This window comes from Taeniopygia guttata, chromosome 6 (genome assembly GCF_048771995.1).
Source record: "Taeniopygia guttata chromosome 6, bTaeGut7.mat, whole genome shotgun sequence".
NCBI lineage: Eukaryota > Metazoa > Chordata > Aves > Passeriformes > Estrildidae > Taeniopygia > Taeniopygia guttata.
Genome location: NC_133031.1, coordinates 17,586,545 through 17,613,688, shown reverse-complemented (window position 1 = coordinate 17,613,688; position 27,144 = coordinate 17,586,545). Strand labels below are relative to the sequence as shown.

The following is a 27,144-nucleotide window of genomic DNA, read 5'->3' as shown; positions in this document are numbered from 1 at the left end:
AAAAGCACCTCTGTGAGTAAGAAGGGCAAGTTTGTCTCTTCAGGGTTTGACAGCAGCCGATCAAAAGCCGAGGGCATCTGGCTGCCCTCACTGATGCCATGCTGTGCTGGGCTTGCTGCTAAGAAGCTGACTCCATATCCCACTGTCGCCAAGAATGCTTTTCAAGAACAGTCAAAACAAGTTTTCTTTACTTCTCATCCTGAGAGGTTTTGAGGCTCATTGCTTGAAGGCCTTGATGAGCCTTTCACAATGCCACAAATGACTGGCAGAAGAAATACAAAGAGTATCTTTTCTAGCTAGAGTAATGCTTCAGATAACAGTGCAGCTGGGAGAGGGATATATTTGAACCCAGGCTCTCTACTGAAATCACTGGAGACAGAGGCTGCTATCAGTGACTGGAGGCTCTGACAGCAAATTCATGCAGGTAATTCTCTGACAAATGAGGCAGACAGGAGATCTACATTAGACTTTGTCTCAAGAGCAGGGACCTGGTTCATTGGCAGCAGCTCTTCTGTTCTTGAGTGTGCTGTGAAAATACAGTCAGCTGCTCTGCTGCCTCACCACATCTGTACATGGGCCTCTCTGCAACAGGATGCTTTGCTTTTTCTTGTTTTGAGATGCTCATGGTCACTGTCTCTGGTTGCATTCTTGAGGAAAGGCACTGATTCCAGTGTAAGCTGGATTTACTTGCTGGACAGGTTGCTGGAGTGCAGCTCTCCTGCTGAGAGTTGTGTTACTTAACCTCAGGGTGGAGAGACTTTGCCTGTGGAATGCTTAGGTACTGATGGCAGTCACAAGCAGGGTGAAGGGGCTGTGGTCAGTAGTAGTGCTGCGCATTACATCAGAGTCCTCTTGAATGCTATGCTCACGTGGTTCTGGTGAAATTTAACTAAGTGCTAAATATAGACTGCAAAATCCAGGGATTTAGACCATGACTGACTGAGATTCCAGGGACGATCTGATTTATGGATTTGAAAGACTGTTAAATTCAGCTGATTTGACACATGCTTGCCACCTCAGCTGGTTTTCCCATTGTAACTCATATTTGGTGCTCTACTGTGATGTCACTTGGTTTAGGGTAGAAGGAGTGGACTGGATTTCACAGAACCACAGAGTCATAGCATTTAGGGCTGCTTGGAGCCCAACTTTTAATTCATTTAGGCTTAGAGTAAGTCTATGGGTTGTGCTAACTTAACCTGAGCTGTATTGGTCATATTGGCCAGGAGCAGTGCAGATAACTCTGTACGTGCTGTAACATAACCCACATCTGTGAACTCTCTGCAGGGGTCTGCTCTTTCCCTGGGAAATCTTTAGTGAAGGTTGCTTCCTCCTGTGTGAGTAGAGGAGCATCTTTGTTCCAACAGACCTGTCTGAGGGCTCTGTCAGCTGTCTACATACCTCCTTTCAGTTTTCCACAACACGTGACATGCACTCTGGGGATGTCTCTTTGCAATCCAGGCACATTTTTAACAGGAAGAGGAGCCTCAAGAGTGGAAAGGTAGGTGCCTAGAGCTGGCCTGATGCTGAGGTTTGGTTAGCTGTGCCAGATGATTTTTCTATGACTAGTCCAAATGTTTACCTCTGTGAGTCTGTTCAATCAGGGGTTTTACCAGAGCAGACAACCATGAAATGCATTTCCCACAGTTCTTTGGTTTGCTAAGGCAAAGCAGGAGCTCCCCTTTGGAAGAGCTGAGTAAGTCCTCTAGGGGCAAGAGTGTTCTTGTTCGCTCTGCTTTTCTGAGTTACCCCCTGTCCCAAATCTGCACTTCTGTGCAGATAAGATAAGCCAATGATCTTCTCTTTGAAGAAAGCAGATACTGTGCTTTTCTTCCCCCAGCCCAGAGTCTTACAGTCCTATTGCAACCTTTTCAGACTTGCCTGATTTTGTCCAGCATAAAGATAACTGTCTAGAAATCCCATACCCTTAGCTGGTGGACCTTCTAATTCCCTCTGTAGTTAAGAACAGAAAATGCCTATCTTTAGGTTTGATATTTTCACACCAAGTGCTTTTCTTTATGCGTTTCTGAGTATCAGCTTGAAGTCTTTTCTGGAAATTTTTGAGAGGGATTTTTCTCATCTTAGATGTGTACTTTTTCTAGTTGCAGGACTGGAATCTGCCAGTCTGGTGCTTAGTGGTAGAAGAGGAGAGAAGGTCATCAAGTCAAGATGCCAAAGCATGGAATGTGTATATGTGCAAAGGGGACAGATCTCCCTTGTAAAGCTGGAGAAGAAACCCATAGTCAGGACAGCATGGCTGTCAGGAGTGGGGAAGTCGGATTGTTGGCCACATCTGCCTGTTCTCAGGGGCTGTCCAGTGCCTTCCTGTGCAGTGAGTGCTGCTTGTGATCTGCCTGAGTAGCAAGCAACAAGAGGTGCACCTATCCCACCAACAGATACGCAGGCTCCGATTTTCTTTCAGCTAGGGTCTTTCCAGTATGGCATGTTGCTTTGAAACCAGGTGCGACTCGTGGGCTTGCAGTATTCCTTTACACACTTGACTGTGGTGTTCCAGACTTGTGACAGAGAAATGAAATCTATCTCCTTTTTCCCCTTTGCTTGTGATAAATGTTCTGTAGGGCAGGGTAAAGACAGTCCCAAGCAATAGGTGCTGAGTACACCTGAATGGGCAGAGCACAACCTGAATGACACAACTCTGTTACTTGCTCCACATTTCCTGTGGACTAAAATGTTCTTTTTCCTCTTGTCTAAGTTCCCAGTGGCAGCTGGCCACATGCACCACAAAGTTTGTTTTGTAAATGCACTGTTCCCTGAAATCAAGTTTTCTGGATGGTGGCCTTCCACCTGTCAAAATAATTGGTTTGATTTCTGCTGTGTAGTCAATGTTCAGCCTTACACAATTTTATTTTAGTGGTTTTATGAATGCTGCAGTATTGCTCAAATGAATCCATCCAAGCGATAAAGCTTTCTCCATTGTAACAAAAATCCCCAGCTATTTCAAACGCTGCCACTTACTCATTCTTAGTGGAAACTTTAGTTGTGCTTATCTTGTGAGTCACAATTCATATGCTTCTTTCAGAAATCATCCAGGAAGGCAAGTAACTCAGTATCACTCTTGTCAAATGCTGCACTTCAGAAATGAAATAGCATGGATTTTGTTAATGAGTAATTAACATTATTTAAGCACCCAAAAACATCTGCAGAAACTGTCTGTTGATGCCATGGTTGAAGCTACTTCCATACAGCCTGTTTCTGTAGTTTCTTCCTATTCAGCATGGTGCCACCATCAGCTTTGGGCATAGCTGCAGCTTTGGGCATAGCTGCTGCAGTGATGCACAGATATTGCCGAATCTCTGCTGCTCCACACTTAACTATGCCAGGTTTTGGCTCCCAGCCCCATTACATTCCCCATCCTCAAAGGTCTCTTGGGCACATCTAAAGCACCTGGAAGTTGGAACTGGTTGGCACCATTAACTCTTTCAGGAGCTGGGGTAATCACACTGTAGGAGCATTTATAACATCTGATTTCTGTTTGCCCTTGTTGTCCTCTTGATTGCTCTTAATTAAATTTTCTTTTGCTCTCGTCTACAGCTGGTGTATCACATTTGGAGGCTGTTGCTTTTACTGATGCCAGAAGATTCTGAATGGTCTTTTGTATTTAAGTGGAGGTTATTAAATAGTTTTATATTAATTAGCTGTGATGAAGGGAACACATGGGCAAGTGTACTTGAGGAGATCAGTTTATCCATATGGAAATTACATTGAAAGTTAAATCCATTACCCTAATTGTAAAATTCGACAGTGCTTAGCCAATAACTGTGGCATTGACTAAATCATGCATTTGTGCTTCAGAGCTGGGCAAATGCCTAATTTCCTTGAATATTTGCTCAAATGAAAATTTGTATTTGCCTCAATTGCATAAGCTGCCTCGTCATTTCTGAGAATGTTTTAGTCAAATGAGTTTGGAGGCAGAAACAGCCCATGAAAGAGTAGGGTCTAATAAGCTCTGAGAGCAGTCATTGCAGGATGGTCACTCTGAAAGACTGGCTGGGTCATCTTGACCCTTAGGCTCTCTACTTTCAAGCAGGAGACTGTGTCCACAAAATAAAAGTCGCTTACACTGGTCAGAAAAATGTCTGGAAGGTCCAGGAAACAATCAATTGCCAAAATGGCTTGTTGGACAATAGCAAACGACAAATAAAATAGAAGTTGTAAACTGCTCGTGGTTGATTCTGAACAGAAAGGGGTTACATTTGTGGAATAAATGTGTTCCCTTTGAGCCACTTGTTCAGGCTTAATTTGGAGACAAGGCTGATGCTTGTAGCTGCAGTGCACAAAACCCCTTTGCTGTGGCTCCCCTTTTCAAATGGTGAGGACAAAGTATTTATTCAGCTGTCAAGTGGGGAAAGAAAGCAAATTAGTTTTAGGCTGGAACACTGGACTGTGTTTGCTGTTGTATTTCTGTGGCCAGATGGTGACTTGGACAGCCCCGGGGAATGGGTAACAAATTTCTCCAGGGCAAAGATCAGGAGCAAAAGGAAATATTCAGATTATCTTGCAGTTCCACTTCCTAGAGAGGAAAAGGGAGTGTGAGATGCATCAGGGTGTGTTAGGGAGGGGATTGGCCACTCCTTTTCTTCAGCTGTTGCTGTTGCTGTGTCCTGGAGTCAGTTGGTGGTAGAGTGGGTTTGAGACCCAAGTCCCCCTGCAAACTGTAGCTGTCCCTGGGAAGGACAGGGCAGCTCCACCAGCACCTATTGGGGCAGCTTGCTCAGTGGGGAAAGTCCTCTGCTCCCCCATGGCTCTTCTAATGACAGCAAATGATTTGGACCTGTTTCACCAAGGAGTCAGGGAAGACCTTGGGGAAGGAGGTGGTCTAAGGTTACCTAACAGTGGCTACATTTGGCTTGTGCTCCCAAAGTGTTCTAAGTCCCACTTGTCTGGCCATAGTGCTGGCTCCTGCCTCAGTTTCCCTGGTTTGGCAGTTGGTTTCAGGTGCTCTTTAAATGAGCTGTGGTGGAGTTGGTAGGTAACCAAGCAGATGAAGTGTCTCAGCTATATCTACTTGGGCTGCTCAGCCTGTTAAACATGATTCAGGCCCCCATGGCATAAGAAGGTACCAAAAACTCTCCAAGAAGCTCCAGGACTGTGAGTGTCTGAATGTCTAGGCAGGAAGAAAGGTCTCTCTGGTGGCACAAAATGTTCTTCGTGGAAGGAGTTTTAATTTCAGTCAAACATAACTTAGTTTCCCATGTAAGCGTTTTCATTTTGAGTAATTTTTATCCAGTATAAACAAGGTGGGAGGAAAATGAGAGGATTAGGAAGGCTGAAGGGGAGGAGTGGCCTGGCTGGGTTGCTGAGAGCCACAGGCTCTCCCTGGAAGCCCCAGCTGGAGCAGGGCCGGGAGCTGCTGCAGGGCAGCACAGGGAACAGTGCATGGCCCTGTCTGGAGCAGCCTGGGGTGCACTGAGGCTGAAGAAATTACACTTTGCAGGTCAGAAGGAAAGGAATGTCAGCCAAGGGGGGCTGTGAGGTTGGTACTGTCTACTAGGACAGCAATGGGAAACCCAAGCCAGCTCTTACAGTTTCCTTATTGCCTGCCAGTTCACTTTCCTTCTTCCTTTTCCTTTCTCTTTCCTTCCAAAAGAGAGACAGGGAGGGAATGTGATTTTTTTTAATTGAGAGGAATGTAATAGTGAAGCAGACACCTGTTAGGAACAGATCTTGATCCATCAGATTGACAAGAAATCAAATACAAGGGGATGGGGATAGTTAGTACTATGCATTACTCAATTTATATACTGGGAGGGGAGAAGTGTTACACCGTGTGTGGGGACCTGGCTAAACAACAGAGACACTCACATGGCCAGAATACTCATGTACCCTCTTCAGTATTAAATTTTCACTTGCTTCAGTAAAAGCACTGTACTTGCAGGGCTCTTTCTCACTGGAAGAAACCCATGAGATGACACAGGTTGTAGGTAATTTTTTCTTTCTTTTATCTCTCATTTATCTGTCTTTTTACCCTAGGAAACAGAAGTGATTGTTACAGCCCACAAGAAAAAACTCCTTTCAGTCTTCTCAGTCCTTCCTTTTATTCAGAGAATGTTGATCTCCCAAAGCATTAACTCTCAGTTCAAAGGTTGGTGGAGAGGTTGGGTGAGATTGTCCCCTTTCTTGCAATGCCTTCTTTAAAAACAAGATGCATCACAGTATAAAAGCAATGTTGCCACTTCCAGAAGAGCGGGCAGTATCCAGGCAAAATACAGGGTGTTTGGGATTGGTGCTGCCTGCACTTCTGCCTGCCATAGCACTCCAAATACAGCTGGCCAGCAGAAGATTTTGGTCCATTAAGTGCTTTGCAGCTGATGTCTGTGGCAGCCCTGGGTTTACTTAGCTGTACTCACCTTCCTCCTCTTGTGAACTTCCCTGTGAGGCCAGTGTCCTTCTCCCTGCACAAGCATTCACAGCTGATGTGGAGATGACACATCTGCCTGTCAAGCCTCTGGACCTTGGGACTCTCCTGAGTTATTGCAGCTAGTCAGCTTACTCTGAATAGGAAAAACAGATTCCTGCAGGGAATTTGGGGTTCAGAATTCTTCCTTTCTTTAATTTATTTTTCTTTAAATAAATTGAGGGAGCTTCAGCTATTCCACTGACAGGAAATGCTGAAGGATATATCTCAAATCATTTGCTCAGATCTCCAGGGTATGGGGGTTTATGAAAGGTTTTTGCTATAGACTCTCCACCAGCTCTGGGAAACATCTGTTCTGCATTCTGAATGCATTTTCCCAGCAGAAATTGTTTTAATAAAATCATCACTTTTTCTGTGCTTAGAAAACCAAGTGAAATAAAGTTTTTCCTATGCTAAACAGTTCTTGACCAGTGGTTAATGAAGTTAAAAACTGCATGTAACATTGTTTGACTTATCTTGGTTTTCCAGGAGCTTCTCTGATGGTCATAATATGATAGAACTCACCAAAACTGGAACTCTAAAGAATGACTACTTGGTTTTGTTGGTGCTTCATTGCAGTCTCTGTTTGAAATCCAGTCTCTAAGCCATGGCGTGTGAATAGTCCATATATTGAGTGAGACTGTGAAAACAGGGTGTTCTAATGCATAAGGTAGGGGAGGTAAAATCGTTAATAATTTTTCAAAAGTATTTTTTTCATCACTGTGTTGTGACCCAGCTCTGAAATGGCCTTTTCTCCACGGTGAGATATATTAGAAAAACTCTTGCTACGGTTCGATTCACCTGAGAGCAAATAATTATGTGCACAGCCCAGTTACTCTCTGCTAAATTAGAAAAATTGGAAAATCTGTCTAAGTCCTCAGTGCTGACTGTGGACTCCTTTGTCCTCATCAGAGGTGATGAGCATATGGGTGGTAACTATCTTCAAAGTTCAGCTGTAGAACCCTTTTCCTGTGTGAACAGCAACTAGGAAAGGGAAAGGAAAACTCTATGAACATGAAGAGATTCTTCATTGGTCTGGAGAGGAAAAAGTATCCTGGCTTGGACCTGTTCTGAAAGTGGTTTTGATTTTAATGGGAACTTTTACAGTTTGGAAAAAAAGGAAGTGTTGCAAGCTTCATACCATCCAATTTCCCATGCAAGAATATTCTGTGTTCTCAGACTGCAATTTTTCAGACAACTACAATTCCTATTCTCCCTAGTTGGGTTTCAGACTAACATCATAGATAGGCATCATTTGAAAATGAAGCTTAACTTAGGATAGACTGATGTTTCTCCTTTCTTTCAGTTGGGTAACTCCTCCTGCCTCAGAGCAGCATTTTCCAATGAAAGCTCAAAGATGGATGGTGCTAAAATGTTTTAGAAGTCAGCTGCCCCTCAAACAGCTTTGAGGTCTTAAATGGTCCAAGTAGGAGGGTGGTAGGTATTTCTGGGCCAGTTACATGCATTCTGATTCACCAGCAGGCTGCTTCACTGCTTTGCCTGGCTTTCCTCTTCGTTTTTCAGACAAGAATCTCTTCTTGGTCCATAAACAAATGGAAGAAGCACAGAAACTTTAGCTGGCAAGAGATCTGTCCCCTCTTTGGTGATTCAGACTACCTGGGCTTAAGCAAACAAACCAAACAAGAATATGCACAGCAATAAATACCTTCAATCCTGAATTCCATCTTGTAGAAGACACATTTTCAGGTCTGATATATTACTACTTCTCCAAGTCCCACCCTCTCTTACTGGAAGTAAGGGTACTGAATGGAGCCTGCTTCTTGCTCTTCCTTCAGGCTGCACATCTTTTGCCTGTACTAGTGGTGCAATAAACTACAAACAGTATAGTTTTGGTGGCATGCTTTGTGCTTTCTCTCTCTCTTAATATCTTGTCCTTTATTTTGGTTTTGGCTGAACAACTTGGACTTCATTTAACAAAATTGAATTTTCATTTTCCTCTCCTGGGAGAGTGAGAGAAACTGCTTTCTTCACAACAAAGCCCCAGCCTGCTGCTTTCTGCTTCGCCGGACCCTTACCTACCACCTCAGGCTGCTTCTAGTTCCTGAAAACAGTTTATGCACCTCTTCTTCAGCCATGCTTGCAGACATGGTGGCTTTATCTCAGATTTATGGTTCTTTCAAGCTACTGGACATTTCCTTCAGTTAGCCAAGCTCCCTTGGCAGTGCTCCTCTGTGAGAAACAGAAAAACAAGTTGTTGTACAAGTGCACTGTAGGTAGAAGATGAAATATTCCCCAGCCTGGGTAGAGAATCTCTTTTGTGCCTCTGTCAGGTCATGCACAGGAATTAAGTTACCCAGTTAGGGGGGTCCAGTGGTGTTCTGCTGGGGTTGCAGCTGTTAAGTAGGACAAATTATTAGGAAGAATTGAATTACCACAATGTTGAGGTTAAGAGGGTTTAGGAGATCTAGTACAGCTCTCTGTATGGAGACATGAGCTAACAAATTCTCTATCTTCAACTGATTGTTGGAGAAGTAGATAAAACTCAGACTGAAGAAGGATGAGTGCTGGTCTAGCATAGCAGTGGGTGGAAAGCAGTGAGGATGAAAGTGATCCTGGGGGGCTTGTTAACTGCGGGAAATCCATTAAAGTCAATGTCATGTCTTTGTGGGATACCAAGCCTGCTTTGATTGGCTTTCCACAGAGCACAATGTCAAACTGGAAATCTCCCTTCTCCTCTTCAGTGTTTCCAATGATAATGGGCTTCAGTACCTGCATGGGCATTTCATGCTCTGGAGCAGTAACTGGAATATGTTCTGCTTTTGGATGTGACAGAGTAGTCTGACAGAGAGGTACCACTTCAGGAATGTGTTGAGGGGATAGCAGGACCTACACATTACCTGCAACCTATGTGCAGCTGCTTCCAGATACAAGGTGCATTTCTTGGCTTCCTTATTTATTGTTAATGGCATACCAGTTCTTCTGGGATCCTACATTAGCCCTCTCTTGGAAAGAATCAGAAGAGGACTAAATGTCTGTCAAGTCACTTTAAGTTTTGGGATATCTTTAGGTGTCATGATGATAGGAAATGTCAAAAAAACTCAAGTGAATCAGAAAAGAGTCTTCTAAAATTGTCATGTTTGATTCCAAACACCCTTGTGAGACACAAGGCTGTGGGTGCTCTCTGTCCGTATGAGTGAGATTAGAGTTTGAAAATATCTGTATATGTGCACCCCCATATCTGGCCTTTGTATAGTGCTCTCCCTTTTCATGGGCTACTATAAGAAAAAATATGCAAAGATGTTGTAGATTTCATTAGTCACACTAGTTTATTCAAACCTCTTCTTTGCATAAGAAACCAAGGCCTGCACTGATCTCTGGGAAAGAATGTGCTCACAGCTTGGAAAAGCCGTGTGCTCGAATGGCACCGCAGCACAGCAGAGGTCAGCAGCTCGGGCACAGGAGAGGGGCCCGGCTCTAGGGTTTGGTGCCATCATTTGCAATTCAATCCCATGCAGCTCCCTCTTAGGAGAACAATTCACTAAATGCAGAGTTGTTCTTTTTCCCTAATTCACCATATAATTCACCTCCTAAGTTCAATTAAGAAGCAATCTGTTTGTGACTGGAAGCAAGCTGCATTTATTTAGGAATACAGAATTATCCTTTGCCTCAGCAAAGACTGCATGCCTTAATAATTCTAGTGATGAATGGCTAGTTGGGGTTTCCTTTAAATGGAATGAGATATTGTGTGAAGAATAGCATACTTTGCAGGGGTGGGGGTGGGAGAAATCCTGGGGATGTAAAACTGAGAGGATGAACTTTTGTTGAGCTTGGGCTTAAGGAAATGACGAGGACTGGGCATGAAAGAAAACAAAAGGAAATCTTAGGATGGGACATTGAAGCTGGAAAAGAGTGATAGAGTTCAGAGCAATCCATCTTGTTGAATCAGGCTTGTTCCTGTTCACACATCTAGTGGCTTTTGTCCAGCCAAGCTCTGTTAAACTAAGGCACTTCCTTTGGGAGACAAACCCCTGATTTACTATGTCTCTTGGACCAGGAAACTCTAACCTATAGCCAGCTGAAAGTCTGGGTATTCTATTTTCTTTTTAATTGTTTTGTAACTATCTTTTATCATAATTTTCCTGATACTTGTATCAGCTATAGTAGTCTAATGTTGGAGATTTGTTACCATCCTCTCAGTCCTTCTCCAAGTTGCCAGAGATATCCCTTTGGATATCCCCGTTGGACAGGCTGGAGAAGGATTTGCTAGAAGCCAGCTCCAGAGCAAAGGAGAGTTTTCCAGCTGGCAAAGCAAGACTGCTTCGGTGACTGGAAGATGTCCAGCTGTCTTGAAAGTGAGACATCCCTCTTGGAAGTGTCCACACTGCATCCAGCAGTGCTGTATTACCAACAGTGTATTCTTTTCTGCATGTGGTGGTTTGCCATGCTCTATCTTGCCACCAACACCACAGAAACTTGCTCTTGCAATACCTTTACAGAGATCAGCTCATTCAGCTCCTACTCTCATTAAATCTCCATGAAATTAGCCTTCCCTAGAAGAGACTTTCTTCTTATTTGGTATATGGAGAAACTTAGGCATGGTATGGTAATGAGTTGTAAGTGTCACTGTAGGCTAGGAACAAATCCAGGAGAAATGCCTAACTTTATCAAGGGTTTAGTCCCTGCTCCCTGAACAGGGAAAGCAGACAGTTTCTGTGGCCAGCGGACCCCCAACTGGCATTACTGATAGCTGCTGTCCTTTCCACATCAGAGCTCTGCCAGCCAGCTCACCAGGGATGAGTCTCTGCTCTTTTTTCCTTTGCAGGAGGCCTGGGAGAAGAGGTGTCAAATGAAAATGCCACTTCAACCAACCACAGTGACAAAGCAGTTATAAAGGGTAATGTGGTACCCCACCCAGACCTTTGGGTATCTTTTATTTACTTTTCTTACCCTCTGTAAAAACGTGTTTTTGTACTGATTGTACGTGTGTGTGCCTCCATGCCTGGGAGATCAGCCCTGCCCAGCCATTTTTTGCTGTTGGTGAACTCTCTGAAGGGGTGGGTTTGCCTTGTATAATGTGGTGGGTTGACCTCATCCAGAAGCCAAGCACTCAGTCACTATTCCCTTCCTCCAGCAGGAGAGGTGAGAAGCAGGAAAAGCAAGAGTGAGAAAACCCATTGTTTGAGATAAAGACAGTTTAATAAGTGAATGAAAGGGGAAAAAATAACCACAGTGATATAGAGGCAACAGCTCACCCCCACCCACAAGTAGCCCCTGCTAGAAGAATGTGTCAGGCCTCTCCAGACAGGAGAATTTAACAGATTTCAGTTGTTAAAGGCAGAAAACTACCTACTAAGGAGCAGTCAAGAGCTGTTGCAGGACTGGTGAGAATTTGCCCAAGAGTGTGTGTTGCTGGCAAGGAATGGAAGTGTTGTGGCACAGAAGTGTGAGCCCAGAGGCCCCTGTGCAGGGCTGCTGCTGCACCAGGACAGGAGAGCCAAGGACAGACATCTCCTCCCTTGGGTTTGCTATCAGGAGCTGTCCATGTAGGCAGCCCAGGAGCAGTGTGTGAATAGAAGACAAGACGACTTCTATCTTGAGACCCTCTCTCCTTCTAGCTGTGGCCCTTTTAATACCAATGCCTGTGCTGGTACTAGGTACCACCAGTACCAGGTGTATGCAGGAGGGTGATTCTTCCTTTTTTGGGAGAACCCCCAACCTCAGAGCATCTGCCTTCCAGGATCCAGCAGCTGGCTTGGGGATGGGGCAGCTTCTGAAATGGCAGGAGGGTGCTTAGGAGTAAGGCGAACAAAAGGCAAATTCCCGGTTTTGTCCTGTGGCTCAGAGCAAGATCTTCAGCAGGAAGGGCTTGACCTGGTGAAGCAGGAGGGAGGGTTTAAAGTTCATTCTTTTCATTCCCTTACACTGCCCGAATTTCCTTCCCATTGTATTGATCCCCTCAGCCTTGACAGTAGTGGTTTGCTTACTGGTGTTGCAGCTGGAGGGATGAATAGGTTAAGAGGCTCTCAGCAGCCCCCCTGGTCACTAGAGGAAGGTCTTAGCAGGACCTGTGCTTCTTAATAACCCAGCAGCCCATGTCTCTGACTTGGAGAGCAAAGCTGTGGCCGGACTTGCTGATTTACATACAAATTGCCATCCTCATGGGCTTCACAGCGGTGGCTGGTGAGCCACCATCAGTAGTGCTGCTCCTCAGGGTGACGAGGATGTTCACCTTGGTGTGACCCTTTAGGCCAGCACTCACTGAAGGCATAGCAAGCCCTGTACTCTGTTATTCCTGAGCCCTAGTCCAGCTGATGAGTTGGCTGTGCGACACAGGGAACTTAGCTAACAAGTGGTGTCTGCACACAGAGGTTTGTAAGGCTCACCCAGACCGTGGCTGCTTTGAGGGATTGAGTTGCCCATGGCGCTTCAATTAGTGAATGAACAACCAGGAAACTTTGAGTAAAGGACTTTTTGAGTAAAGGTGCCAGCATATTAAAAGTGCAACTCATGTAGGCGTAACCAGTATCTGAGCAGAGCTGCAGCAGCACAAATGCAGGGCAAGGGACAGGGCCTGCCTAGAAGCCTGTATGAATCCTCTTGCAGATTTCAAGGCCAGCGGTGAACACCACACAGCCAGGGCTCCTCTACCCTTTGTAACAAGAAATGAGATGTGTTCTGCTTTCCCTTTTGTATTTTTGCTCCTTTTCATTAAAATGAAGAGATTCAGCATGGATGGAGATCTACGCTTCTGTTTTTCCCATCTTGAGCATCCCTCCTCCAGCAGAGGCTGTCCGGTCTTTATAGATTTCCAAACCACTCAAGACCTGGTATGTGAAACCAAAGTAATGCTTTTCAGCCTTGAGTACAGATTTCAGAGTTAGGGGTTTGTCACCTTCTTCCAAGGCCAAGTCAAATGAGTAGTTGCTGCTGTGAAGCTATTCCTAATAGAGCAAACCATTCTCTGCAGATGAGTGTATAGGTAGGGCAAGTTGAGCATATACAGTGGCATCTAGGCTTGACTCCCACCTTCCCCTAAAGTGTGTCCCCATCTGCGAAGTTGTTGCAGAGGGAGTAGCTAGAGACAGGGAAGGATGTGCTTTTACATCCTAATGGGAGAATGGCTTTGGCATGGTGCATATGGAGGCTCCAAAACAATAAGGGTCAGTTTCCTATAGATTAGCAGTCTCAAAGGCCCAAAAAGCCCACTGACAAATCTGGCTATGACTTCTGATTTGGTTTAATACCTTGCTGTTTCTTTTTTATCTTTTTCTGAAGCTCCAGGGTATTGCCTGAGGGCTGCAGGTGGAACTAAAGAGGATTTAAACAGTTTGCCACTCTGTCTTGCAGACGGCAGGCAGAACACAACGCTCACAAGGAGCCCAAAGGGGAAGGAATCCGAAGATGAGTCTGGGATGGATGCACAGTCCTCTCCCAGAGTGCGCAGGGCAACCACGTCCAGGGCGGAGAGGATCTGGCCAGGGGGGGTCATCCCCTATGTGATCGGAGGAAATTTCACTGGTCAGTAGTGAAAACACTGCTTTCTGTTTGTGTCTCAAACTGGCTAGGAAATCTCTGGAGCAGAGTTCTCCCACAAAAGACTCAGGTCCTTGGGAATCTGTCTCCTGAGGTAGGGTGGGTGTGTCATTGCACAAGGAGTTGTGCATTGTGGAAGCCTGAAGCTGAGGTGTGCAGTGAGATGGTTCTTCTCTTGGAGTCCAAGAAATACTTGAGTGTCTGAGTCACTTTTCTTTAGAGGCCAACACCTGTGATCTGTGCTCACCCCATTTTTCCAGAAGAGAATCCTCTCTGCTGTTGGAAGAGCAGGAGCAGAAGTACTCTGGGTTCCTGACAATAGTTTTGCCTTCGTTTTGAGGAGCACATTCCTGGGTCTTGAAAGATGTATGTGGTCATTACTTCAAGTCATGACAGCAAATTTGGCACATCACTTAGTAGCTGGCGTTCAGATCAGAACACCTGGCAGCTCTGCCAGAATGGCCTGTACCTAGAAAGGTGTCATGTTTTATATTCACAAATATTGAGATACTTAATCTGTAAAGTTTTCTACCTGTTTAATTACAACAGTAAATTCATCAGGCACAAGGAAAGAACAGATGATACAGGAAAGTAAGTAATGCTATAGCTGGAAGCCCCAGAGTCCAAGAGGTGTCTACAGGCATAAGATTGGCTGTTTGAAAGGTTAACTCTTCCCATATCCAGATGAAGTCTGTTAGAGATTTTCCTAAAAGGCAGGCTTTCACTGTTTGCTCCTCTTGATTTCTTTTCCAGGAACCCAAAGAGCTATCTTTAAGCAAGCAATGAGGCACTGGGAGAAGCACACTTGTGTGACCTTTGTGGAGAGAACTGATGAAGAGAGCTTCATTGTGTTCACGTACAGAACGTGTGGGTAGGTGATGCACACATTCCCTGCAGCTCTCTGTTGCAAACAGCACTTTCAGCAACAACTTTCAGCTTTGTAAGCCTAGCCCAGAACACACCAATGGCTAACTTGGAGAATCTGTCATGGAGATGCAGCTGGTCACTTTCTGTGAGGACTGCTAGGACAGTTTAGTATTTGCTCAGAAGGTGCTAAGCCTTTCTGGATTCTTTTTTCCCGGGATAACACTTAAGTATACATGTGTGTGTTTATAGATACACATGTTTTTTCCTTTATGTTTGCTTTGTACTTACATGTGAGTAGATATAGTATATGCAACTGCTGGCCTGTCCTGAACTCTGCCAGATGCCATGCTCTGTTCCTGTGTTTTAGAGTTCCTCAAGTCACTGATGTGCTGCATGTGTTTGTGGGTTTTCTTTTCCAGGTGTTGCTCCTACGTGGGTCGCCGAGGAGGGGGCCCTCAGGCTATATCCATTGGAAAGAACTGTGACAAGTTTGGTATTGTGGCTCATGAGCTGGGTCATGTGGTGGGTTTCTGGCATGAGCACACACGGCCTGACAGGGACCAGCATGTCACTATCATCAGAGAGAACATACAGCAAGGTAAAACCAGGCTGCAGGTTATTCCACCTGGCTTTTGGCTGGGTAGAAACTTTTCTTGCTACACTTGTGGAAAATGCAGGTGGTCTGAGGGTTGAGATGGAGAAGAAGAAATATTGCTGTCCTTGTCTAGAATAAGGGTCAAAATAGCTATATGAATAGAAATTTTGGAATTGTTGAAACAGAGGAGCATATCCATTTCATTCTAGGCTCCCACAGGTAAAGGTTTTTTCGTTTTTTTTTTTGTCTAAGAGTGGTTTGTTTCTTTTCCTTTTTGTCATCACAGGTCAGGAGTACAACTTTTTAAAGATGGAAGCTGGGGAAGTGAACTCACTTGGAGAGACCTATGACTTTGACAGCATCATGCACTATGCTAGGAACACATTCTCCAGGTGATAATTTAAGGTTACATGTCCTTAGGACCATTTTTGGTAGTTGTGGTTGACTCTGTGGGTTATATAGAGCCTAGAAGGAGACCTCTGATCTGTTGCTGCATTGTAAGGCTCGAAAAATGTTTAAAAAAGCAAGGGTGGCTGGTGGACTCCTGTTTTTCCGTTTCCACTATATTTACTCAGTAATAATACTGGTAATCTGAGAGAGTTTCCAAAGCCTTGCTGACATCCTTTGCAGCCTTCCCAGGCAGCACATGTGTGTGTATCTGCCCATGTGCACGTTGGGTAATACTAGGGCAAGCTTTGAATCTCTTGGTTGTCCCGCTTATGCTTTGGAGTCACAATACATCCATCAGAGTCTGTAGTGGTTGTGCTGAGGGAGAGCTGAACTCTAGATCATGATCTTTAATTGCTTGGGTGGTTTTTTACCCATTTATGCACGAGTTTTCAATCATGGCCTCTGCAGCTATGTGGTTCTGTGTGACTGGGTTTTTTCAGGGAGGAGTTATCAGTCCTGCCCCAGCTAAGTGCCAGTTTCTGCATCAGCTGTTAGTCCTTGACTCCCATCCCACACCTCCAGATGAAGCCCGTTTTCTGATCAGACTGCTCTGCTGGAGACAGAGGTGATATAAACATGGTTATGTCCTGTATTTGGAATGAGAGTTACTGGATGACCAGATTAATTTTGCTGCATTATTAGAAATTTTCTTCCATAAATCCTACTGTTGCTCTTTCCCAAGAGCTTTCTGTCACTACAGACTGCGGGTAAAGGGGTTGGAAGGTACAGCAGAAGTATTCACACTCTTGAAAAATTTTTGTTGAAAATTTAAAGATACCTTTGTGACTTTTAAAATTTTCTTACTCCCCAGTTCTATTGAAGGGCCAAGCCTGTTGTTTTGTGCTTTTCTTTTGACAACTTCACACCAACCAGTGGAAAATTGTCAAACATGCTGAAATGCTGCTTGTTGTAGCAGGAGGAGGTGGTGTCTGGGCAAGGATGTTTTGCAGACTTCACAGATATCCAGAGCAAACAATTTTTCTTCTCTTGAAGCATCTGCTGGACCTTCCCAGCGTTTGCTAAACTATAAATGGTTAGAATTGTCTTGCACAAAAGCAGGATTAAGTTATTACCACCATTTATATTGTGGAGGCCTTTGAGTCTGTGTCTCTTGAAAACTAGGGTCCTTCAGAGCACTGCTGGGCCAAAATGGGATAAAAATGGCAAGAGTCCTACTAGATTTAAATTGGTGCTTGATAGGATTTTTAAGTCTGTTTTCTTTAAGCTCTTTGTCACTGTGGCCCACCCTTGCCCCAGTAGCAGTCTTTGTGCAGTAATTGAACTGAGCACTAAGTGCCTCTGTAGGCTGATTGTGCTCTCACCACAAATAAGCAGTGCTGGAATAGGCTTTTACTTTGCCAAGACCTGTCTTGACATCTGCTCCCCTAAGGGACCAATGCATTGACCAGCCAGAGAGCCTGGTGGGTGTATGCACCCAACCTTCCCACCTCACTGAGCTTTGCCAGTGCTGTCCAATTGCAACCCAAACTGACAAAAGCACAGAGTCCATGAAGATGTTAAGTTCCAGCAAGTTTCATTAAGACCAGTGGCTAGGTGTCATGGTTTGATGCTGGCACAATGCCAGCGCCCCATGGAAATACAACCTACCAATCAAATGCTGTGAAATGCGATCGAGAACAGAGCAAAGCAGGCCAAACTTAATAACAAAGGACAAACTGTAATGACATCAGGATCAAGTTTTTACCATTGGAATTTCTGTTCTCATCTGTGTTGGAAATTTGCCTGTTTTGCAGTATGGCTCCAGGCTTTTATTTCCTGGTGCATTCCTTACAACATGGCAGCAATCTAAACTGAATGTTGCTGTATCATGAAACAATTTCTTTTACAGCTGTCAAGACCTATAAATGGCAACTTAGCAAGAAGAAAGTTTAAACCTCACAAAGCCCTAAGCAAGTAGCTGGTTACCTTAATTCAGTAAGTGGCTTGCTAGTAGATATGACAGCACAGTCTGGAGTTACAAAACATGACCTCTGCAAAGGTCATGTTCAAATTAGGATGTAGGTGCCTCCGTGCCCAGTAGGCACATCTTGTATTTGCAATGCACTGTCCTAATCCTGCACAAGACACACATAGATCCTCCACAGGTTTTACTGCATGAAGAGTCGCTTTGTCTGTCTTCTGCTCATGGAGATGTAAGGTAGCTGCCTGGGGCTGGGTCCTTAACCTGCCTTGAATATCTGCTTCCTTGAGTGTTGTTTAGGCACCTGTATTTGTTACCCTATCTACTGGGACATGAATGTTCAGCATTTGTTGAGATCAGTTGATAATTTCATAGCACTTGCCTGGCACTTTGTGTGTTCAGGGTGCTGTGTAGATGTTGGTGACTTGTGTGAGTCTCTTGTCAGACCCTGTTGTTCTTAGCTGGTAGAAATGGTGGGGTGTTGTGCTTGGCTTACAACTGCATTGGGCAGCTAATGCATGTTCTGCCTGTGCCTGGACAGCAGGAGAATGGGGCATCCAGGATTCATGGGTCCTTCTCCCACCTCTGAGAGCAGAGTTTAGATATTTTACTCAAGCAGGGTTCCTGTGTTAGACTTCCTGAGCTGCTCTGTTTAATGATGTCTGTTTGTTGTTTATTAACTTTTGAGTCAAAGTATTTGCACTTCTAGAGACGCTCACCAAATGTGCAACTTTACACTTCAAGTGTTTTTAAACAGATGAGGATGAGGCTTCTGGGACATGTGTGGTTTGGGCCAGACAGATTCTCCTGTTCTTGGTTCCTTTGATGGCAAAATGAGAGAAACTGTACTCACTTACTGCTCTGTGGTTGGGAGTCATGTTCAGCAATGCATGTGAAAGGAGGAAAAATTCAGTTGGACGAAAAAGCAAAACCAAAAATCTTGCTGCCTCAGCATAGAGTACAGCCTTCTAGAAGGAAATGTGTTTGGCAGGTAGCAAGGGTATTTTGAAGTTACGGGTTGTTTGCATTGTGTGAGCAGTGCAGGGCTGTGAGTGAACATTTGGGAAGGCTGGAATAGGAAAAAGAATCGTGCAGGTGGTGGTTTTTCTATTAAACTCTGTCATTCTTCCCTGGTTGAGCCTGGAGATCTGCAGAAAGCATTTCAGAGGCCACAGAAGTATGTCCCTGCCAAATGCTGAGTTCTTCTATGAACTCCTGAGGAGGCTTGAAAATTTACTGTGAGCAAACTGACCTGTTTCTATGCTTGTGGTGTTTCTGGAATTGGAGGATTTATTTTCAATACATAAACTTAAATAAATTCAGCCCAAGGCATGCAGTTGGCATTTAGAATAACAAACTGAATTTATAAATTGAAATTCGAGGGACTCACCTCAGATCTTGTAAGTATTGGTTTTTCTAAAATTGCCAACATCTCCCAATTTTCAAAACAGATTAAATTCCTTTCCCTCTCTTTCTTTCTTCAGTTTGAATATTTACAAAACAATTTCCCCCCTTCCCTCCCCACCTCTGGTAGGCAGCACTAAAATGATTGCTTCTGCCTTGATTTCCTATTGGACTCTCTGGACAGTTATATCCTGTCCTTCAGAAAGAGCAGTCTGCCTCACTGAGCTGATGCTGAAGGTTAAACTCGGTGTTAGCCTTGGCATCCCCAAGCCTGTCTGGCATTCAAGGGTGCAGTGACAGGTTTCTGTGCACTGGGCAGCCTGGCTGCAAGAGCTTGGACTTTGCCAACCTGGAGTTCAGGTTTATGATTCCCTCCCTCCTTCCCTACAGTCCTAATGCTCCATTGGGGTCTCTTCTTGTGTGCAAGCTCTTGCTTGGCTACATGGACTGCATTTTGATAGAAATAAGGCCTGAGCTTAAATCCTTCACTGGACTGAGATCAGAAGTGCAGTAAAGAGCTCCTGAGTGTGAAGCACATGGAAGAAATAGTAGCAAGTAAAAAGAGGCAGAGACAAGTGGAGTTACTAGTTTGGAAACTTATACAGAACAAAGGTAGAGCACATGATCTTTTCCTCTTGTCTGTGGCAGCCCCAGTCACTGCCAGCCCAACCCCATCTGCTACTGAGAAAACTCCCGTTCCCTCTGCTTCTTTGGCTTAAATGCCAGATCTGTGCTCCTGCTGAGCCAGATGTGCCATGAACTGTCTGCAGGAATATTTAATTGCTTTTTCTGATTTATGGCAAGGAATGTGCTACCTCAAACAGAGGCAGCAGTAATTTTGAGATATCCAAGAGGAATTTGGCTTGGCAGACTTGCTTGTGCATTTGGAAGCTGTCTGCTATAGTGAGAAGGCTGTCTTGAGATAGTTAGCAGTTATTAGAAGCTGAGCCACTATTGCTTGTTAGCATGGGATATATGGCCAGGGGGATGGGGTGTGGGAGGCCTGCCAGCTCTACTTTCTGTTCATTGTGTCACTTTCCCTACTTCACTGCTCCGTGTCTCTCTGCTCTTCCCTTTAGAGGCGTTTTCCTCGACACCATCCTTCCCCGCCGTGATGACAATGGGGTCCGGCCAACTATTGGTCAGCGCGTTCGCCTGAGCCAGGGAGACATCGCTCAGGCAAGGAAGCTGTACAAATGCCCAGGTAAATATGGCTGGGAGGTGGATCCTGCTCTGTCATAGACACATGGTTTATGTGGAGTTCAAGAGCACCTTAGCGATCCCTTTGAGGAAAGAGACTTGGGAAACACAGACTATCAAATGCTTGGGCTGGAGCCGTGGAGGAGAAGTGAACATGCCTAAGAAATGTCTCCTGTTAGTACTTTGCCACTATTCTTGTTGGGTTTAGGGCTTCAGATTGGTCCAGTGTAGGCTCCATTTGTAGAAAATTAAACCGATGTGCAAGGTTACAGGCAGAGTAGGGACTAGGAGTTAGCAAAATGGTGGGAAGATGTCTGGTAGACTGAGGCCCTGGAAAGTGGTGGATAGCTGGTGTGCAAATCCGCTGTTTTTCTGTATCCAACTACAGGTCAGAAATTATGAGTCCATAAGGGTCTAGAATTAATTTTGAGGGCTTCAGGGTCTATATGGCTGAAGATTACTGCTTTTAGCTTATAATGGGTGGTAGAACTTTTAGGTCTGTTAGTTGTGATTAACTTTTTTTTTTCTTTTTCCCTCATCATTACATTTTTTCTTTTTACACTCATCATTATCTCTAAATTTACTCCAGTTGAATAAAATATTGTTCTTGCAACATTATCTCATGGATTAGTTTAGGGGTTAATTTGTTTTGCACTATGTTTTTTGATTGAGTCAGACTTAATCCAACCAGGCTTTTCATTCCCATAGCAGGAAGAATCAATTACAGATTTAGATTTCTCAAGGCAAGCTGAAAAGCCACTTTGGCCTGAGGTACTAACTAAAAGCTACAAAGCAACTTTCTTTAAAATGAAGCCTCTTCTGTGAGTCTCAAGTTTTCCATTTGTGAAGTAGGACTTTTCCTACTTTTTTTTTTTTCCACAAAGCTTTACCAGAGGTTATTGCAGTTCAGAACATATTAGGCATATTAGGTAGCAAAATAATTAGAGATTTAAGCCTACTAAACTTTTTTTCAAATATCTGTTGTTCTGCTTTGGGGTTTTTTTCTTTGCATCAAAATTTATATACAAGTTGCATCTTAGGAGAAGAGGTACAATGTATTTAATGACATTAACATCTTCTACCATTTGAATCTGTAGCTTGAAGAGTTTTCTTCCTCTGCAAAATACAAAGCAAAGGAGTTAAAACCAAAGGACTTAATCTGTGTGTTCTAGCAGGGTCTGAATGAGACTTTAAGATGAAGACACTTTGTTCATCAGTCAAGCTGAGGATTTTAGGGTAAAATGCAGCAACATAATTCAGAAGTTGAGTGGCAGATGGCTTCCCTTTTACAAAGAGAGTCTCCATCTGAGAATACCTAATAATATCGCCAAAAAAAAAGAGCATGGTGGAGGATGAGTTACAAGCATGCACTGGAATCAGCCAGAACAACTGCTGTGTCTGTTGTAAGAAACGGGGCTCTCCAGCTCATTAGACTGGAGCTCATGTGCCTGCTACAGTTAGGGCTTGCTTAGCTTGTCCATTCTAAAACCCTGCTGGTTTAAATTACTCTTAATTCCTCAAAGCTTATACCTGCTGGGTTAAAGTTAGTGCCAAGCCAGGTGAAATCAAATGAAATTTGCTGAAGGAATTTCTGGAAGGCAAGATGCAGTCTGCTACATAGTAGTTAATGCTGGATTTGCTATGGCTGCAAAGTTGTGGATTTGATGACTACAGCGACTACAAAAGCTTTAAAACAGCTCATCCTGCTGTCCTGTGCTGTGCTAAAGAAAAAAGGCTTCTGTAGCTGTGCTAATTGTGCAGGAATGGTTAAACAGTAAATTGAGAATGGTCCTGCATTGTATAATTACCTCCAGCTCTCTGGGCATTTTCAAAAAGATACAGTGTACCAGTAACCAGCTGATGAGCTGTAAGTGCCTGTCACCCTACTGCTTCATTTACAAACGAGTTCTGAAGCATTCACCTTAGTGCTTTGCTTTTCATCGCTGGTCCTTTCTACCTGCTCAGTTTCTTGGATCCCAGAAGTATTAAACAGTTGCTTTATTGGACCTCTTGGCTTTTTCCTACTGCAGTCATATTGCTTTTTAGGGTGCTCTGCAAGAGGTTGTTCTCTCCCCACAAAGATGCACTGCTCACAGTCATGCTTCTCCTGCACTGCCAGCAGTCACTTTCCTCAATGCTGCAAGGCCAGCCTGTCACAGTGTCTGGGGAGTTTCCTCTGCTGGGGTCAGAGAGTTAGATAGATCTCCTTTCATATTTCAGCAAAGTGGTCTTTCCAAGTAACACAATAGTACCTGTTCCACAATTACAGAGTCTTGCCAGTCTCTGTCTCGTTGCACTGTGGGAGAACTAAGTCTGGAAAACCTTCACTGTGGTTCAGGCAAGGGCAATAATCTCATATCACTATGCTCATGTTGTGCATATTTCCTGGGATTTTGAGCTCCCTTTATAATTCCATGTTCATTTAAATATATTTTTTAGCTGAGAAAAAGAACATTTATTTATCTTGGTGAGTTGTGAATTGGAATTCCCTATTTAGTTTAAAAAAATATTAAAAAACTCCTTCCTGTGTCCCCACATTTCTTCATTTAGTCTGATCTGTCAAGCTGTGGATCAAACTTCCTTAGGGAAATTAAGAAACTCCGGATTAGGTGACTCCTTCTCCCCTGCTTGAACATATTACATTTTTTCAATGGAACCAGTCTCTTTTCACCTCCAACTGCACACCCGCCCATCTAAATGTAATCATGGCTGCAAAATTACCCTGTGACAGCATCAAGCAGAGGAACAACCCCTGGCATTTCTATGAGAAAGGGAAAGCTTTGTTGGATCTTTCAAAGCACTGCTGCTCAATCAGGGATTTTTGGGGGGTGCTTACAGGTCCAGGGGAGCTTTGTAATATCACTTGGTTAAGAAATTGGAAAAACGACTGGGAAGCAGGCAAGCCAAGGTCCTTGCTCCTTGCAATTGGCATTTGGATGAGTCTAGTGGGCACTGTCAAGGAAATGGGAGCCTTGATATTTGTGGTCCTCCCACCCCCAGCCAGTGAGGTGCTCTGCAGATGTGGATGGTCTCTCCTTGTTCCAGCTCAGCCATCCTGTCTCAGAGAGCAGAGCTACAGTAGTCACAGCTTTTCCAGATGTTGGAAGCTGCAGTTCCCTAAAGGATCATATGCATGTGCATATTCTTTGCTTCCCAAAAGTCGCTCTGGGATCTACATTTCATCAACTGCAGCAGGCCACAAAACAGGAAGTTGAAGAGCAATGGACTGCTGTGCTCACATTTTGTCCGGTGCAGTGTAGTGGCCGGGGAGGTGCTGGGCAGCTGAAACATGAGGGTGATGGGACTGGCCCTGCTTTTGTTAGGATGTTTTTAGCCCAAAAAAGACAATTTACAATGGTAACTAAGGAGAACTTCATTGAACAGCTTGTAATGAAGTGAAAACAGATTTGCTGGCAGCAGTGTGGGGTTGTGAAGTGGGGTGGAGTTAATACTTTGCATTTGATTAGTGAATGAGATATTCCTCAGCTGAAACCTGAAAGTGCTGGCATGTGGAAGGATGATGAAGGAAGAAGGGTTCTTCTTTAGTATCTTTTTCATTTGTGTCTTTGCACTGATCATCTTCTATCCCAGAAATTCTGACAAATTTCACATCACCCCTTTGGCAAGGCTTCGGGTGGTCAGTGACCTTTGGCCACTACCATGAATGAGCACTGTTGAAGTACAGCCACCAACCTGCACACAGCCACCATGAGCAGTCAGTTTGGTAGACCCTGATGTCTTTCAGAGTCACTCCTTTTTGATAGGTTTTTTTCCCCTCTCCTACAGCTTGTGGAGAGACCTTGCAAGATTCAACAGGTAATTTCTCAGCCCCTGGCTTTCCAAATGGCTACCCCTCCTATTCCCACTGTGTCTGGAGGATCTCGGTGACCCCAGGGGAGAAGGTAGGTGCTGCAGCATCACAAGGTATACTCTGCACTTCCCTCATGTGAGGTTTTGCCTATGATGACAGTTTTAGAACCTGCCAGATCTCTGCATGCCTGGCGTGCAGGAATGGAGCCTGGAAAGTCTCCTGAGCACCACTTAGGAGAGAGATGGAGTCAGGAATACATGATTTTGAGGAGAGAAGTGGTGATGCTGGAGCAGAGCCCCTCACATATCTGGGCTGTGTGTTGATGTCTGATCCTCCCTCTCAGTTTGAGACTAAACCCTGCATGGACATTTCCTGCCACCTGTCAGCTTTGGCAAGCACACATTCCAAAGCCAGTCAGATGAGTTAAATAAAACATGCTGCAATCTGGGGTCCTGAAGGGAGCTGAGGAGCTGTGAGTGACATCCGTGGCCTGCCCCTGTCACGCAGGCATAATGTCCCTGTCAGGGAACTCCCACTTCCCGCCTTGGAACGCCAAGCCCCGCTGCACATCAATCACCCACCCTGTCCACTTTCCTCCCAGCTCCTTTTGTTTTATTGATCTTCCTGTAGAAATGAAATCTTTCCTTAATCCAGCAACACCAGCCTTTCAGGCCTGTCACGCCATACCAGGCTGCAAGAATGAGCAGCCCACTCCTTGGCAGAGTGACTTTGCTGAGGATCACCCTCAAGACACGCTTAAGACTCAGACTCGGACAAAGAAGCGCAGAGCTCGTTTGTTCTGCAGCAGCTGCCTGGCTCCGGGACCTGTTTCTGTCACCTTCAAGCCCAGTCCCATGCCATGCTGAGCTCCTGCCACCAGCTGCAGGGAGAGCATCGCTGGGGCAAGAGGGCCAAGAGCCGTCCAGGTTTGACAACTGTAGCACTGAGAGTTTTGTGGTGTCAGTCTTGCTATAAACTCTCCCTTTGCTTCTCAGCCTCTTCAGAGTTGTGTCAGGAAGGACCCAGCATCTAATTAATGCTGAACCGCTAATGTTAAACGAGGAAATAAAGACTTGATTTCAGATTAAATGCTTCAATTTACCTGTTTAATTCAATGCAGTGGTTGGTGCAAATTGTTGCCCTGAGGTGTTAGTTCAGAACAGATATTGGGCTTACAGCATTCATCTGCATAGAAGCAGGTGAATCTTTTGTTGTCTATAGTCAGAATACTGCAAAAAGGTGAAAAAAAGTGAGTGACATCATTACAGACTGCACTCTGCACACCCAACCAGTATTTTGGGGGAGAACATCCATTTTAACATAAAGACATTTCTGTGACTATGTTCAGATTACAAATCTAAAGGAATTATATGGGTCAAATCTCACCAGAAAAAAAATACAAGTACACACACCAATGGTGACCTCCATATGTGACCTCCCAGACCAAGGCCAGTGATCCATCTTAGTGAGGAAGGAAACCAAAATAATGATATTTTAATGCCAAGCTCTGTTTGGTAAAGCCACTGAATGCAATTGCATCACAGTGAGTCTGATGGTCAGAATGTGGAACCTAATTAGCAAAATTAGATTTTTTTTACAAGTATTATTTATATTCAGATATAGACCCCAAACATGTGTGGTTTGTGACAATGTCTTTCTCTATGATTGTCACATTACTCAAAACCAAAGGGTTTAATTTTAAAAATCCAAATTGGGCTTTTTTTAAAGTAACATTTTAGTAACTGAGAAGTATTGAATTTTACTTACAGAGCTGATAGTAAAGGGCTCTCTGCTGTCATATGCTGTCATATACTGTCAAGGTGTTTTAATGGTTTCATTAAAACACCGTGAGAAGCCTTTTTTGAGAAAAGGTGGTGTAAAAATCCTACAAATGGCCCAACTGTCTTTGCCTGCATACTCAGGCAGCACTGTAGTGAAAATTTAATGTGAAGCAATCTGTAGAGTCTTCTCTTTAAAGTAACTCCCTCCCCAAAGAGAAATGTGCACTCTCTCCTTTCAGATTATGTTAAATTTCACATCGATGGACTTATTTAAAAGTCGCCTTTGCTGGTATGATTATGTGGAGGTGCGTGATGGCTACTGGAGGAAGGCTCCATTATTGGGTGAGTAGCTGTTTCATTTTAATTGCATTTTGTGTATTCTTCTTGATGCTTTGGAGAGTGGATGGGGAAAACAAGCAGAAACAAACTTTCCTTTACTTGGAAGGATCTTAGGTCCTGCCAGTGCACTGGCCATCCCTTAGTGTCTCCATCCAGAGATGTCAGTGTGCTGTATTCACTCCCAATGATCTGTGCTCCAAGACCTGTGGTCACAAAGGCTTCATTCCTTCCTTTTCCAGCTTGATAAATGAGGCAGGGAGGGAAGTGAGCCAGGGTCCTGGCTGGGACTAAAAATGTGGTCTCTGGAGTTTTGTTATTGCTCTTTCCAGGGAAGAACTGTCAGGCAGTCAGAATGAAGCAGCTGCACAGCTCCTGACCCAAGCTCTTGCCATTATTTCTCATGAATTTATGTTTACAAATACACAGTATTCTGTAGTTTGAGCCTCTGTATTCCTAGCAGGGAACTTGCTAGCCCATGCTATGTCAAGCTGTGCAAGGACTCCACTCTGCTTCTGCTCCCAGAGATTTCTAGAAGTGCAGCTTCTCTGTGTCTTCCCTCTTCTCTGCCTCCTGCTATCATAACTGCAAGTCTTCTGTCACCTTGAATGGTTCAAGAGTCCCACCTACTTTGCCACTGCTTCTGATCCTGACCTCATCCCCTAAGCTTGGTGTCCCAAACATGTAAAATATGGTACTGAAAACAGCCCCTTCTGCCTAAAAGGAAAGAAGCAATCAGGTTGGTGTCATCCCCAGCTGTGTAAGAGGTGCTGCAGCACAGGACTGGGCTAGTGAGCATTGGGTCAGAGAGTTTAGGGAGGCTTGGGTGCTCTCCTTGGCCCCACTGGACATTCTAGCCCTGGTACCAGGTGA

At 44.4% G+C, this 27,144-nt stretch overlaps 1 protein-coding gene across 3 annotated transcripts in view; it reads left to right on the top strand.

The window, feature by feature from the left end:
* Positions 1–27,144, top strand: part of TLL2 (tolloid like 2) — an 83,269-nt gene that overhangs the window by 33,930 nt on the left and 22,195 nt on the right. For 2 of the 3 annotated variants that reach the window (XM_072931022.1, XM_030275948.4), the window contains exons 3-10: positions 11,196–11,267; positions 13,721–13,891; positions 14,660–14,777; positions 15,193–15,371; positions 15,655–15,760; positions 20,223–20,347; positions 24,130–24,245; positions 26,175–26,277. In XM_072931022.1, coding sequence (XP_072787123.1) covers positions 11,196–11,267; positions 13,721–13,891; positions 14,660–14,777; positions 15,193–15,371; positions 15,655–15,760; positions 20,223–20,347; positions 24,130–24,245; positions 26,175–26,277 — 990 coding nt within the window. Of the gene's footprint in view, positions 1–11,195; positions 11,268–13,113; positions 13,201–13,720; positions 13,892–14,659; positions 14,778–15,192; positions 15,372–15,654; positions 15,761–20,222; positions 20,348–24,129; positions 24,246–26,174; positions 26,278–27,144 lie in introns of those variants that run through there. The other variant, XM_072931024.1, reaches the window with a different exon arrangement.